Source organism: Oncorhynchus keta, unplaced genomic scaffold (genome assembly GCF_023373465.1).
Source record: "Oncorhynchus keta strain PuntledgeMale-10-30-2019 unplaced genomic scaffold, Oket_V2 Un_contig_1599_pilon_pilon, whole genome shotgun sequence".
NCBI lineage: Eukaryota > Metazoa > Chordata > Actinopteri > Salmoniformes > Salmonidae > Oncorhynchus > Oncorhynchus keta.
In genome coordinates this window covers 20,453-36,011 of record NW_026279648.1, presented here as the reverse complement: position 1 = coordinate 36,011, position 15,559 = coordinate 20,453, and the positions used below count along the sequence as shown (strand labels likewise).

At 43.7% G+C, this 15,559-nt stretch overlaps 1 protein-coding gene across 3 annotated transcripts; it reads right to left on the bottom strand.

The window, feature by feature from the left end:
- Window positions 1-3,236: 3,236 nt before the first annotated feature.
- LOC127919191 (uncharacterized) lies at window positions 3,237-15,404 on the bottom strand. 3 transcript variants are annotated; one of them, XM_052502599.1, is made up of 7 exons: window positions 15,261-15,404; window positions 9,217-9,356; window positions 8,764-8,889; window positions 8,535-8,553; window positions 7,159-7,221; window positions 4,015-4,093; window positions 3,237-3,362 (listed from the first exon to the last, which is right to left on the bottom strand). In XM_052502599.1, exons 1-7 carry the CDS (start codon window positions 15,283-15,285, stop codon window positions 3,281-3,283), a joined length of 534 nt encoding a protein of 177 aa, XP_052358559.1. In that variant the 5' UTR covers window positions 15,286-15,404; the 3' UTR covers window positions 3,237-3,280. The 3 variants fall into 3 exon arrangements, with proteins under 3 accessions (XP_052358559.1, XP_052358557.1, XP_052358558.1); XM_052502597.1 differs by lacking the exons at window positions 3,237-3,362; window positions 4,015-4,093 and adding an exon at window positions 6,455-6,983; XM_052502598.1 differs by lacking the exons at window positions 3,237-3,362; window positions 4,015-4,093 and adding an exon at window positions 6,455-6,983 and having other exon boundaries at window positions 15,229-15,370.
- Between the last annotated feature and the right edge of the window lie 155 nt (window positions 15,405-15,559).

The window sequence follows — 15,559 nt, the reverse complement described above, 5'->3', positions numbered from 1 at the left end:
ACCTCCCTGTAAGCTGTCTCCTCATTGTTGGTAATCAGGCCTACTACTGTTGTGTCATCTGCAAACTTGATGATTGAGTTTGAGGCGTGCGTGGCCATGCAGTCACGGGTGAACAGGGAGTACGGGAGGGGGCTGAGCATGCACCCTTGTGGGGCCCCTGTGTTGAGGATCAGCGAAGTGGCGGTGTTGTATCCTACCTTCACCACGTGGGGGCGGCCCGTCAGGTAGTCTAAGACCCAGTTGCACAGGGCGGGGTTCAGATCCAATGCCCCAAGCTTAATGATGAGCTTGGAGGGTACTATGATGTTGAATGCTAAGCTATAGTGAGTGAACAGCATTCTTACATAGGTATTCCTCTTGTCCAGATGGGAGGAGGCAGTGTGCAGTGCAGTGGCGATGGCATCGTCTGTGGATCTATTGGGGCGGTAAGCAAATTGAAGTGGGTCTAGGGTGTCAGGTAAGGTAGAGGTGATATGATCAGGTCTGTCTTTAGAATCATCAGGAATTCTGAGAAATCATGTAACTGTATTGAAATACAGATGAAGACAACTCATCTAGGCTGACTGGATTGAAATACAGATGAAGACAACTGATCTAGGCTGACTGGATTGAAATACAGATGAAGACAACTCATCTAGGCTGACTGGATTGAAATACAGATGAAGACAACTGATCTAGGCTGACTGTATTGAAATACAGATGAAGACAACTGATCTAGGCTGACTGGATTGAAATACAGATGAAGACAACTCATCTAGGCTGACTGTATTGAAATACAGATGAAGACAACTGATCTAGGCTGACTGGATTGAAATACAGATGAAGACAACTCATCTAGGCTGACTGGATTGAAATACAGATGAAGACAACTGATCTAGGCTGACTGGATTGAAATACAGATGAAGACAACTCATCTAGGCTGACTGGATTGAAATACAGATGAAGACAACTCATCTAGGCTGACTGGATTGAAAGGTGGCACCACAGGTTATTCAACAATTACCCCAATTATTTGTTAACACTTTATTTGGATAGTCTCAAGTAGATGGCTTGTAGATGTTCAATAACTGTCAACAATATTTAAACTAACTATCCACTAACCCTAGCCTTAACCCTCATCCTAACCTCATCCCAGCCATAACCCTAACCCTTATTCTAAACCTAACTACAACCTATGCAAGCATTTGCTTATCAACAGCTAAGAGCCAGGAGGAAGAGAGGTTATACAGCAGTAAATGTGTTTCCTGAAGTCAATCACCAGACTACATTATATCACTGTGAAGTAGTTGGAGTGTTAAGGAGAGATTGACTTGTTAGACAAATGTAATTACAGTCAACGTCACACACACACACACACACACACAGAGACAGAGACAGAGACAGAGACAGAGAGAGAGAGAGAGCCATGGCTGTCCCCAGACTTTCCCTACATCTCTATCGTTGTCTTACACCCAGCTTTGGCAGTAAGCCAGTACATACCGGGGTCAGGTAATACACATAAACCAAGTTAATACACCAGGGGATACAGTCTGAGTGGAGTACAGTACTGTTGCAAATGAATTAAATCAAGGGAAAACAGATTAAATCAACAAGACACAAAGATGAATAGCAGGATGTTTTAATAAGAGTTGTTGAGAAGGTTAGCAAAGCAAACATAAATGAGCGTTAAACACATGAGTAATGATTCAATAAAATAAATCATATTAACAAATACAGTCAGTATCATTCATTATGAAATTGAACAAAAATAAGTCATTTTCTTAAAATTATTACAAGCCTAATAATGTGTTATATATCCTGTCAGTATTTCTACAACAGCAGTTATGATTCTCTAGCCCCATTTTAACTTCTCCTGCAGGTCTAACACACCCTTAACCTTCCACTTGTAGTTGTCCTTTCAGATCCACAAAGGGAAGTCAACAAGCTCCTAAGGAGAGCAGCAAGGTAGCAGTTTGGAATCTGGCTATTTGATTTGTGCTCACATAGAATATAAACCAATATAAGATGTGGAAAGATGCCAGTCCTACATCCCTCACTATAAGCATTAGCTGACCTAAAGACAACTCAAATCTGGGTCAGACGAGCCCATAGGCACAGATCTAGGATCAGCTTCCCGAACCCTACTTCATTAGGGGGAAACTTTAAATCTGTGTCTATGGGTCAATTTAATCTATTAAAATGACATTGGATCCATGAGTCACTTCCTCAGTGACTAACTGGAAAACGGTAATACATATCATAATCATATTTCATGTTCTACTATGTACAACATGTATATTATGTTTATATTACTAGATATATAATGATGTATTATAATAATAATTGTTTAACAGACATGTCTAGGCAGAGTGGTGTGAGTAGGTGTGACTGGGAACTGATGTCACATCCTCTCTGCTTCAATATCAAGCCTGGAACTCCAATTCTAAGAGGAACTATATCTGTTGCAGCATACGACAGGAAGTGAACTGGTATGAACTGTTAGGAACTAGTGAAAGAGAGGGGGAACGGAATGTCATGTTCGTGTGCTGTCTGATACAGAAATCTTTCACCCATCTTTACAGTAACTAGAAACACAAATAGTATCACACCGTCTCCACTACCAGGTGACACTATTACTCAACAGACCACAGATGAGTCACTTCCCCCCAACATAGTAATATGAGTTTGTATACTGTACATTTGTATGTATGTGTGTTAATATGCCTGGTCACTTATCATAGACTAAAAGTGCAGCTATGGGAATCTAGCTTCCACAGCAAGAGATCCACTGCTGCACTAAAAGTGTCTCAGAATGTAATACAAGACAAGCTCAACCCACTTGCCCATTACAATGCTTTAAAAATTAAAATACACTTTTAAAAACAGTTGGGCAGCTAAAAACACTAAGAACAACCACACACACCCCCCCGCGTGCACCCACCTACGCACCACAAAACACACACAACACCCACCCACCCACACCCACCCCCATGCGCACACATGCACCACAAAACACACGCACCACAAAACACACGCACCACAAAACACACACACGGGCACAACACACACACGGGCACAACACACACCCACCAACGCACCACAAACACAACACACACACCCCCGCGTGCACCCACCCACGCACCACAAAACACACACACACACCCCCGCGCACACCCACCCACCACAAAACACACACACGGGCACAACACACACGGGCACAACACACACACACACCACCGCGCGCACCCACCCACCCACCCACCCACACACAAAACACACCCCCAGACCCACGTACACACATTCACACTTTGGTTTCTTCTGCGTTGTCCACATTAACTGAGGTTCGTTGGGTCCTATTCCTGCTCCTGTCAACACATCTGTAACTGAAATACCAAACAGATGTCTTTAGCAATACATACAAATTCACAAAATAATCATTTATATACATTCAGTGACCTACACAGTGTCTCAGTAACCTTGATTAAACTAAACAAACTTTGGACCACCCTCCATACACACCTCTCTCCAGCAAATAACAGTATGATGACTCCAGCAAAACATCCCATAAGAACCCAGGCCACTGTGTGGACCCCCCCATACACACCTCTCTCCAGCAAATAACAGTATGATGACTCCAGCAAAACATCCCATAAGAACCCAGGCCACTGTGTGGACCCCCCCCCATACACACCTCTCTCCAGCAAATAACAGTATGATGACTCCAGCAAAACATCCCATAAGAACCCAGGCCACTGTGTGGACCCCCCCCCATACACACCTCTCTCCAGCAAATAACAGTATGATGACTCCAGCAAAACATCCCATAAGAACCCAGGCCACTGTGTGGACCCCCCCCATACACACCTCTCTCCAGCAAATAACAGTATGATGACTCCAGCAAAACATCCCATAAGAACCCAGGCCACTGTGTGGACCCCCCATACACACCTCTCTCCAGCAAATAACAGTATGATGACTCCAGCAAAACATCCCATAAGAACCCAGGCCACTGTGTGGACCCCCCTCCATACACACCTCTCTCCAGCAAATAACAGTATGATGACTCCAGCAAAACATCCCACAGGAATCCAGGCCACTGTGTGGTACCTTTCATCTGTGTGGGAAAGAGAGAGAGGCTGAGTGTAAAGGAAGAAGCTAATGATAGGCTTTAGATCAGTAGACTAACAAAGTCTTGTGGCTCACAGATGACCCTGTTACAAACCCAGTCTTCAACATGAGCATTCAGATAACACCCAAATCCATTTCAGAACGAGAGGTTTGACTATCAGTGTTGATATAAAGTGCATTCTGAGTATTGAGACCCCTTCCCTTTTTCCACATTGGGAAGGTTCACCTTCTAACAAGACAAAGATCCAAAGCTCACAGCCAAGACAACGCAGGAATGGCTTTGGGACAAGTCTCTGAATGTCCTTGAGTGGCCCAGCCAGAGCCCGGACTTGAAACCGATCGAACATCTCTAGAGACCCAAAAATAGCTGTGCAGCAACACTCCCCATCCAATCTGACAGAGCTTGAGAGTATCAGCAGAGAAGAATGGGAGAAACTCCTCAAAAGGCGTGCCAAGCTTGTAGCATCATACCAAAGAAGACTGCCAAAAAAGTTCTGAGTAAATGGTCTGAATATTTTTGTGAGAAATTTGCTAAGAAATCTACAAACCTGTTTTTGCTTTGTCATTATGGGCTATTGAGTGTAGATTGATGAGGAGAAAAAAATGATTTAATCAATTTTAGAATAAGGCTGTAACGTAACAAAATGTGGAGGAGTTGGAATATGTTCCGAATGCACTGTACGATCTGAGTTGATTTAGCCTGAGTGCCTCTCCATATTCAGCTACTCCACAGGACTGTTGGGCAGGGAAGCAGTGGAGCATGTCAGTCCATTCAAGTCAAGTTTATACAATTCATCTTCATTGAACTATTTCACTAAACCACTTTGACAGAGTGTCGCACAGCAAGCGGTACCGGTGCGCCAAGTTCAAAAAGCTTCTTAACAGCTTCTACCCCCAAGCCACAAGACTCCTGAACAGCTAATCAAATGGCTACCCAGACTATTTGCATTGCCCCCCCCCCTTCTTTTACACTGCTGCTACTCTTGGTTTATTATTATTATTTTTTAATTTATCCGTTATTTTACCAGGTAAATTGACTGAAAACACGTTCTCATTTACAGCAACAACCTGGGGAATAGTTACAGGGGAGAAGAGGGAGATGGATGAGCCAATTGTAAACTGGGGATTATTAGGTGACCGTGATGGTTTGAGAGCCGGATTGGGAATTTAGCCAGGACACCGGGGTTAACAACCCTACTCTTATTATCTATGCATAGTCACCTTTTACTCTAACTACATGTACATATTACTTCAATTACCTCGACTAACTGGTGCCCCCGCACATTGACTCTGTACTGATACCTCCTGTATATAGCCTCCACATTGACTCTGTACTGATACCTCCTGTATATAGCCTCCACATTGACTCTGTACTGATACCTCCTGTATATAGCCTCCACATTGAATCTGTACCATAACACCCTGTATATAGCCTCCACATTGACTCTGTACTGATACCTCCTGTATATAGCCTCCACATTGAATCTGTACCATAACACCCTGTATATAGCCTCCACATTGAATCTGTACCATAACACCCTGTATATAGCCTCCACATTGAATCTGTACCATAACACCCTGTATATAGCCTCCACATTGACTCTGTACTGATACCTCCTGTATATAGCCTCCACATTGAATCTGTACCATAACACCCTGTATATAGCCTCCACATTGAATCTGTACCATAACACCCTGTATATAGCCTCCACATTGAATCTGTACCATAACACCCTGTATATAGCCTCCACATTGACTCTGTACCGCATAGACTCGCTACTGTTATTTTACTGCTGCTCTTTAAATATTACTTATTTTTTTACTGAACTATTTTTTACTTAAGTAAAATAAAGTGTTAAAACTGCATTGTTGGTTAAGGGCTTGTAAGTAATAATTCCACCGGTTGTATTTGGCTCATGTGACAAATAACATTTGATTTGATTTTTAATCTGCCGTTACAGTATTTTAGCTGTACCACTTAGGGAACACATGGGGCAGCAGGGTACCCTAGTGCTTAGAGCTTTGGACTAGTAACCGGAAGGTTGAAAGTTCAAACCCCCGAGCTGACAAGGTACAAATCTGTCATTCTGCCCTGAACAGGCAGTTAACCCACTGGTCCTAGGCCGTCATTGAAAATAAGAATTTGTTCTTAACTGACTTGCCTGGTTAAATAAAGGTAAAAAATAAAAACACTTCTTCAGAGCCTAGCTGAGTCTGAGGTTAAATATGATCTGATGAACTACCAAAGGAATCAACCAGCCAAGGAAGACCTACAATCCATTATAAAGACAATTATTTTACAATGATAAGAGTCATAGTTAGGGGGGGTGGAGATATTTTCACATCATTACAACACTGTATATAGACATAATGACATTTGAAATATCATTATTCTTTTAGAACTTGTGTATAATATTTACTATTCATTTTTGTATTGTTAATTTCATGTTTATTATGTATTTAATTTGCTTTGACAATGTAAACATGTTTCCCATGCCAATAGAGCCCTTAAATTGAAATTATATTGAATTGAGAGAGTGGATGAACATGGGGACATAGCTAGGGTAAATAGTAGGAGGGGGTAAGTTGACAGAAACACTGAAATCCAAAATGGCAGTCATTCAGAAGTCATATAGAGGTCACCATCTTTCTGCCTTGACTCATGGTGGTAGACATATACATGGAGTGTACAAAACGTAATATTGCTCTCAGAACAGCATCAATTCGTTGGGGCACGGGCAAAAGCGTTCCACAGGGATGCTGGCCCATGTTGACTCCAATGCTTCCCATGGTTGTGTCAAGTTGGCTGGATGTCCTTTCGTTGATGAACCATTCTTGATACACACAGGAAACTGTTGAGCATGAAAACCCTGCATCTACTCTGATTGAAGTGGATTTAACAAGTGGCATCAATAAGGGATCATAGCTTTCAGTTCATGTCATGGAAAGAGCAGGTGTCATTAATGTTTTGTACACTCATTGTACACATTGATTCTCAGGACTGGGTGCCTAAAACACATCCTGATTCCAACTATGACTTAACACTGTCACCTGGTCTGACATCCTTGATGTGGTCAGGATTAGAGGGGCTTCTTGGTTCCATGGTGCAGTTACCTAAGAAACACAAGGGGATGATCAGTAACTTGTAACTTGTTCAGCAACTTTGGTATGATATAGTAAACAACAAGCTCAATGCAGGTACTACAAGGTTATCTATTCACTTTTACTGATTAACTGTTAACTCAACTGCAGGGTCTGTCTGCTAAGTCTCTGGGTGTTTCTCAATATGCATACTACCGTGCTCCACACTCATTCTTCAAGTGCATTCTCCGAGGATGTTCTCTTGAGTACGTCTTGTGAGGACGAGTGTGGAGAACGCATAAAACATTACATTTCAGCAGCACTCCCCCTACTGTATTATCGCACGCTGCACCTCCCCAGTCAATGAACCATCTTCCAGCAAAGACAATGGAAACAATAGAGACGAAACAAGATAGCCACAAAGCAAACATTTTACTTCATAACTCTCAGCTAGCTAGCAGTAACAGTAGTAGCCAGCCAGTTAGCCCTATTGACTTATTATGGGCTTGTGATCTACACACACTACAGTGGGCATTGTAGGCAGGTAAACATGACAAAATTAACCCAGCATGTACAGTGAGCTCTAAACGTATTGGAACAGTGACATGTTGTTGTTTTGGCTCTGTACTCCAGCACTTAGGATTTGAAACGATACAATGACTATGCGGTTAAAGTGCAGACAAAAATTGTCACTGTCCCAATACTTTGAGGTCACTGTATTAACGTATCAATATATTGGAGTCAGGCAACATATGACATGTGAATGGGAAACATTTAATTAGTCTGAATTTATTTTCTATAGCTTCAGCTCACATAACGAGGCTACCTGGGGTGGCAGGTAGCCTAGTGGTTAGAGCATTGGGCCAGTTACCGAAAGGTTGCTGGATTCAGTCCCTGAGCTGACAAAGTCAAAATCTGTCATTCTTCCCCTGAACAAGGCAGTTAACCGACTGCTCCCCAGTAGGCGGTCATTGTAAATAAGAATGTTCTTAACGGACTTGGCAGGTTAAAAAAATAAAAAAAATAATGTCTGCCATTGATTTCAATGGATACTTTGTTGAAGCTTGCGTCAAAATATGTTCAAACGGAGTACGCATTCGAGAAGTGCCCTACGTGCTCATTTAACATGCTTTGATCTGGACTCATACTCCACCCTCACATGCTCCAACACAGTCTTCAGTTCCTGTGTGATTTTTATTCAGTTACTGTACAAAGAAGTTAGTACACTGATGAATGGAAACCACAGTGCGTTTGTGTGCGCATTTGCGTGTCTCGGAGTCTCTGTGTGTGTCGGTGTGTGTGTGTATAATCTAGTTGTTTTCAGTTGGAGGTGGGGTTATACTCACATTCTACTTTATTCACCACCTGAAAGACAACAGAGAGGTGACAATAAGAGACCATGAAGTGATGTAAAGGTCTAGAGTCTAGACTAGACTACAGTCTAGACTACAACTCCAGCCAAGCATTGATCCATCGCCAGCACTTTCGTGTGATCCCCTCTTTCTGAATGTCTGACCTTACTTCTCACTTACACAGAGAAGAGGTGACAACCAAATTCAAAGGCAATATTAGTACCTGAGGCTTTACACAGTCCACCGTATACTTCAGGCTGCCCAGACAGACTGTGGTAGTGATGGACTGTCTGGTCAGACCCAGAACCTGATTTGCATTTGTTTCACCTTTAAAGGTCAGCGTGGATCCCTAAACAAAAACACAGACAGAGTTTCTCCTGGTCAGTAACAACTTGTTCCCTAATGATGACAGATGCACTAGTCTTCTGAACAGGGTTGGGGTTTAAATCAAATTGAAGTCAGCCAATCAGGAAGTAAATTGAAATTCCAATTCAATAATTTAAAAAGGGCATCTATTTTCAATGACTTCTCAATAAGTTGAAAAAGGAGAAGTTATGTCAAAAGCTTTTACATTTTTGGAAAAAAATTCAGACCACTTCATGCATTTGACTGACTTCAATTGAAATTGACCCTAACCCTGCTTCTGAATGATTGGGTTATTTCTGCTGTCACTCACATTTGGATATGCCCACTCTGTTTCACAATTCATTGAAGGCGGGGGCTCTGAGAGGTGATAGGTTGTTGTACCATTGGGAGCTTGAGAACAGTTACAGTGCATGGACAGGAAGCTGGCACATCTAGTCAGCAGAAACACCACTGTGAGAGAAAAGAAAATGAGCTACAACTCTGGACGTTGCATGGTTTATATGATCCCGTTTATAGAGTCTATTTTGCAATAGCATGGCCTTCACGTTTCTGGGCTTTCCTACTGTGTACATAACCACGAAAAGTAGCAGTGCTAAGGGTACTGCAGCACTCACTGAAAAATCAGAAGTTATTAAAAACAAATATATATTTATATATTAGAGGTCGACCAATCATGATTTTTCAACGCCGATACAGATTATTGGAGGACCAAAAAAAGCTGATACTGATTAAAAATCGGACAATTTTTATGTATTTGTAATAATGACAATTACAACAATACTGAATGAACACTTATTGTACCTTAATATAATACATCAAATAAAATATACCATACCTCAAATAAAATATGTTCAATTTGGTTTAAATAATGCAAAAACAAAGTGTTGGAGAAGTGCAATATGTGCCATGTAAAAAAGCTAACGTTTAAGTTCCTTGCTCAGAACATGAGAACATATGAAAGCTGGTGGTTCCTTTCAACATGAGTCTTCAATATTCCAAGGTAAGAGGTTTTAGGTTGTAGTTAATATAGTATTTATAGGACTATTTCTCTCTACCATTTGTATTTCATATACCTTTGACTAGTGGATGTTCTTTTAGGCACTATAGTAATGCCAGTGTAACAGTATAGCTTCCGTCCCTCTCCTCGCCCCTACCTGGGCTTGAACCAGGAACACAACAGCCACACTCAAAGCAGCTTTACCCATCGCCCCATAAAAGCCACGGCCCAGAGCAAGGGGAATAACTTCTCCAAGTCTCAGAGCGAGTGATGTTTGAAACGCTATTAGCGCACACCACGCTAACTAGCTAGCCATTTCACATCGGTTACACCAGCCATTAGGCTGACAGCCTTGATGTCATAAACAGAGCTGTGCTTACGAAGAGCTGCTGGCAAAACGCACAAAAGTCCTGTTTGAATGAATGCTTATGAGCCTGCTGATGCCTACCATCGCTCAGTCAGACTGCGCTATCAAATCATAGACTTAATTATACCATAACACACAGAAATACAAACAGAAATACGAGCCTTAGGTCATTAATATGTTTGAATCCAGAAACTATCAAACAAAATGTTTATTATTTCAGTGAAATACGGAACCGCTCTGTATTTTATCTAACGGGTGGCATCTCTAAGTCTAAATATTCCTGTTACATTGCACAACCTTCAATGTTATGTCATAATTACGTAAAATTCTGGCAAATTAGTTCGCAATGAGCCAGCCTGCCCCAACTGTTGCATATACACTGACTCTGCGTGCAATGAACGCAAGAGAAGTGACACAATTTCACCTGATTAATATTGCCTGCTAACCTGGATTTCTTTTAGCTAAATATGCAGGTCTAAAAATATATACTTCTGTGTATTGATTTTAAGAAAGGCATTGGTGTTTATGGTTAGGTACAGTCGTCCAACGATTGTGCTTTTTCTGCAAATGCGCTTTTGTTAAATCCTCCCCCAGCGTTGCATCGATTATATGCAAAGTAGGACAAGCTCGATTAAACTAGTAATATCGTCAACCATGTGTAGTTATAACTAGTTTTTTTATAAGATAAGTTTAGCTAGCTAGCAACTTACCTTGGCTTCTACTGCATTCGTGTAACAGGCAATCTCCTTGTGGAGTGGAACGAGAGGCAGGTGGTTATAGCGTTGGACAAGTTAACTGTAAGATTGGATCCCCTGAGCTGACAAGGTGAAAATCTGTCATTCTGCCGCTGAACAAGGCAGTTAACCCACCGTTCCTAAGCAGCCATTGAAAATAAGAATGTCTTAACTGACTTGCCTAGTTAAATAAAGGTAATATAAAAATAAATAAAATATTAAATGTAAAAAAAAAAATAGGCATTGTTATGAAAACTTGAAATCAGCCCTAATTAATCGTCCATTCCGATTAATCGGTCGACCTCTAATATATATACACTGAACAAAAATATAAACACAACATGTAAAGTGTTGGTCCCATGTTTCATGGGCTGAAATAAAATCTCAGAAATGTCCCATATGCACAAAAATCTTATTTATCTAAAATGTTGTGCACAAATTTGTTTACATCCCTTTAAGTGAGCATTTCTCCTTTGCCAAGATAATCCATCCACCTGACAGGTGTGGCATATCAAGAAGCTGATTAAACAGCATGACCATTACACAGGTGCACTTTGTGCTGGGGACAATAAAAGGCCCCTGTAAAACGTGCTGTTTTGTCACAATGCCACAGATGAGCTTGATGCCTTGATAAGCTCCTTTCCTGAGGACGGCTCACCTCTCACAGTTCTGGGCGACTTTAACCTCCCCACGTCTACCTTTGACTCATTCCTCTCTGCCTCCTTCTTTCCACTCCTCTCCTCTTTTGACCTCACCCTCTCACCTTCCCCCCCTACTCACAAGGCAGGCAATACGCTTGACCTCATCTTTACTAGATGCTGTTCTTCCACTAACCTCATTGCAACTCCCCTCCAAGTCTCCGACCACTACCTTGTATCCTTTTCCCTCTCGCTCTCATCCAACACTTCCCACACTGCCCCTACTCGGATGGTATCGCGCCGTCCCAACCTTCGCTCTCTCTCCCCCGCTACTCTCTCCTCTTCCATCCTATCTTCTCTTCCCTCTGCTCAAACTTTCTCCAACCTATCTCCTGATTCTGCCTCCTCAACCCTCCTCTCCTCCCCTTACTGCATCCTTTGACTCCCTATGTCCCCTATCCTCCAGGCCGGCTCGGTCCTCCCCTCCCGCTCCGTGGCTCGACGACTCATTGCGAGCTCACAGAACAGGGCTCCGGGCAGCCGAGCGGAAATGGAGGAAAACTCGCCTCCCTGCGGACCTGGCATCCTTTCACTCCCTCCTCTCTACATTTTCCTCCTCTGTCTCTGCTGCTAAAGCCACTTTCTACCATTCTAAATTCCAAGCATCTGCCTCTAACCCTAGGAAGCTCTTTGCCACCTTCTCCTCCCTCCTGAATCCTCCCCCCTCCCTCCTCCCTCTCTGCAGATGACTTCGTCAACCATTTTGAAAAGAAGGTCGATGACATCCGATCCTCGTTTGCTAAGTCAAACGACACTGCTGGTTCTGCCCACACTGCCCTACCCTATGCTCTGACCTCTTTCTCCCCTCTCTCTCCAGATGAAATCTCGCGTCTTGTGACGGCCGGCCGCCCAACAACCTGCCCGCTTGACCCTATCCCCTCCTCTCTTCTCCAGACCATTTCCGGAGACCTTCTCCCTTACCTCACCTCGCTCATCAACTCATCCCTGACCGCTGGCTACGTCCCTCCCGTCTTCAAGAGAGCGAGAGTTGCACCCCTTCTGAAAAAACCTACACTCGATCCCTCCGATGTCAACAACTACAGACCAGTATCCCTTCTCTCTTTTCTCTCCAAAACTCTTGAGCGTGCCGTCCTTGGCCAGCTCTACCGCTATCTCTCTCAGAATGACCTTCTTGATCCAAATCAGTCAGGTTTCAAGACTAGTCATTCAACTGAGACTGCTCTTCTCTGTATCACGGAGGCGCTCCGCACTGCTAAAGCTAACTCTCTCTCCTCTGCTCTCATCCTTCTAGACCTATCGGCTGCCTTCGATACTGTGAACCATCAGATCCTCCTCTCCACCCTCTCCGAGTTGGGCATCTCCGGCGCGGCCCACGCTTGGATTGCGTCCTACCTGACAGGTCGCTCCTAACAGGTGGCGTGGCGAGAATCTGTCTCCTCACCACGCGCTCTCACCACTGGTGTCCCCCAGGGCTCTGTTCTAGGCCCTCTCTTATTCTCGCTATACACCAAGTCACTTGGCTCTGTCATAACCTCACATGGTCTCTCCTATCATTGCTATGCAGACGACACACAATTAATCTTCTCCTTTCCCCCTTCTGATGACCAGGTGGCGAATCGCATCTCTGCATGTCTGGCAGACATATCAGTGTGGATGACGGATCACCACCTCAAGCTGAACCTCAGCAAGACGGAGCTCCTCTTCCTCCCGGGGAAGGACTGCCCGTTCCATGATCTCGCCATCACGGTTGACAACTCCATTGTGTCCTCCTCCCAGAGCGCTAAGAACCTTGGCGTGATCCTGGACAACACCCTGACGTTCTCAACTAACATCAAGGCGGTGTCCCGTTCCTGTAGGTTCATGCTCTACAACATCCGCAGAGTACGACCCTGCCTCACACAGGAAGCGGCGCAGGTCCTAATCCAGGCACTTGTCATCTCCCGTCTTGATTACTGCAACTCGCTGTTGGCTGGGCTCCCTGCCTGTGCCATTAAACCCCTACAACTCATCCAGAACGCCGCAGCCCGTCTGGTGTTCAACCTTCCCAAGTTCTCTCACGTCACCCCGCTCCTCCGCTCTCTCCACTGGCTTCCAGTTGAAGCTCGCATCCGCTACAAGACCATGGTGCTCGCCTACGGAGCTGTGAGGGGAACGGCACCTCAGTACCTCCAGGCTCTGATCAGGCCCTACACCCAAACAAGGGCACTGCGTTCATCCACCTCTGGCCTGCTCGCCTCCCTACCACTGAGGAAGTACAGTTCCCGCTCAGCCCAGTCAAAACTGTTCGCTGCTCTGGCCCCCAATGGTGGAACAAACTCCCTCACGACGCCAGGACAGCGGAGTCAATCACCACCTTCCGGAGACACCTGAAACCCCACCTCTTCAAGGAATACCTAGGATAGGGTAAGTAAGGGTAAGTAATCCTTCTCACCCCCCTTCTCACCCCCAACAAGATTTAGATGCAAGTGGCTGTTCCACTGGTTGTCATAAGGTGTATGCACCAATTTGTAAGTCGCTCTGGATAAGAGCGTCTGCTAAATGACTTAAATGTAAATGTAAATGTAAATGTCAACATTTGAGGGAGCGTGCAATTGGCATGCTGACTACAGGAATTTCTAACAGTTGTTGCTATAGAATTGAATGTTAATTCCTCTACCATAACATGTAGTTTTAGATCATTTGGCCTACCGTGGCAGTCTGCAATGGAATGTTATGAATGACCGTCCATGTGTTAGGCCCACCGTTTGTAGAACAGGCTGTTACATTGGGTGTCTAAGTCCTGATTCCTGTGACTAACCCATTTGACTATTTAAGCTCTGAATATCAGCTACCCAATGTAATCAGGAGTTATGTTTGTGGTCTACAGCGGAGTATTTTCATAATGCCATCATGATAGGTGATTTCAGGAAATGTTTTCCTTATTTCTGTTGAACAAACATTTCAGTAGAAGGATACAACAGAAAATGCACATGTGAAACTTCCCAACCAGACAAGTTGCTGTCTTGCAAGGCAATAAAACTTACTATTTAATATTTTGGATCCATTTGGGTCCTACAGACCCGACCCTACCTGGCCCTGACCCTCTCTCACCTCAGACCTGTTTCAGGTCGGATCTGGTCCACATCAGATCCAAATCGGGTAGGGTACTGATTTTATTTTTGAAATGACCAGGTCCTGTTTATGGTCGAGTGGAAAGTTTGCTGGTCCAATTCGGTTCGGGTCTCATTTTCGGGCCCCAAGAAGACCTCTACAGACGTGAGCACAACTTTCAAAACTACTGGCTGGAATTAATCAAAACCTTTGGAGCATCACTTTAAGGCTACTTCATTAACAATGTCTTTGCAAATAAACAATGTCGGCATGTAGCTTAAACATATTGTAACGACCCTGGGTTTATAAGCGCTGAAATCGACTCAGCGGCTTTAGTGTGCTTTTGGGGCACAATCGATAAGCTCGCTGTACTTCGGGATAGAAGATTCGAGGGTTCGATACATGCTTCCTGCCTGTTTCATTACAACATGGTTAAAAATGATAAATGATATCATCTCATGTCACATATCTCTACCTATGAATGCGAGGAATGTATCCAGTCCTCACCATGCACAGCGAAGATTGACACCATTTCGCCAGAATTCCTCTTTGTTGTGTAGTCATTAAAATGGATGTAAAACAGATTTCTGTTCACTGCGTTCCGCTGCGAATGAAGCGCTTTCAAACGTCAACCCTGCTTTTAGGACTTTCTGCTGCGTTAACCACGCCCCCAGGCAATCGGATAGCCAATAACTACACTGCTGTACACGAGCCTCTATCGCGTTCAGCCAATGATGTAGCTATAAGGCCGCGTTAACCACGCCTCCAGGCAATCGGATAGCCAATAACTACACTGCTGTACACGA

What these genes read in the sequence shown, in the direction of transcription:
- LOC127919191 (XM_052502597.1), bottom strand. Translation starts at nt 15,285, where the DNA reads ATGGTGTCAATCTTCGCTGTGCATG. An exon ending in GTCAATCTTCGCTGTGCATG is followed by an intron (nt 9,357 to 15,260) that starts GTGAGGACTGGA and finishes TTTCTCTCACAG; the next exon opens with TGGTGTTTCTGCTGACTAGA. An exon ending in CAGAGTGGGCATATCCAAAT is followed by an intron (nt 8,890 to 9,216) that starts GTGAGTGACAGC and finishes GTTTTTGTTTAG; the next exon opens with GGATCCACGCTGACCTTTAA.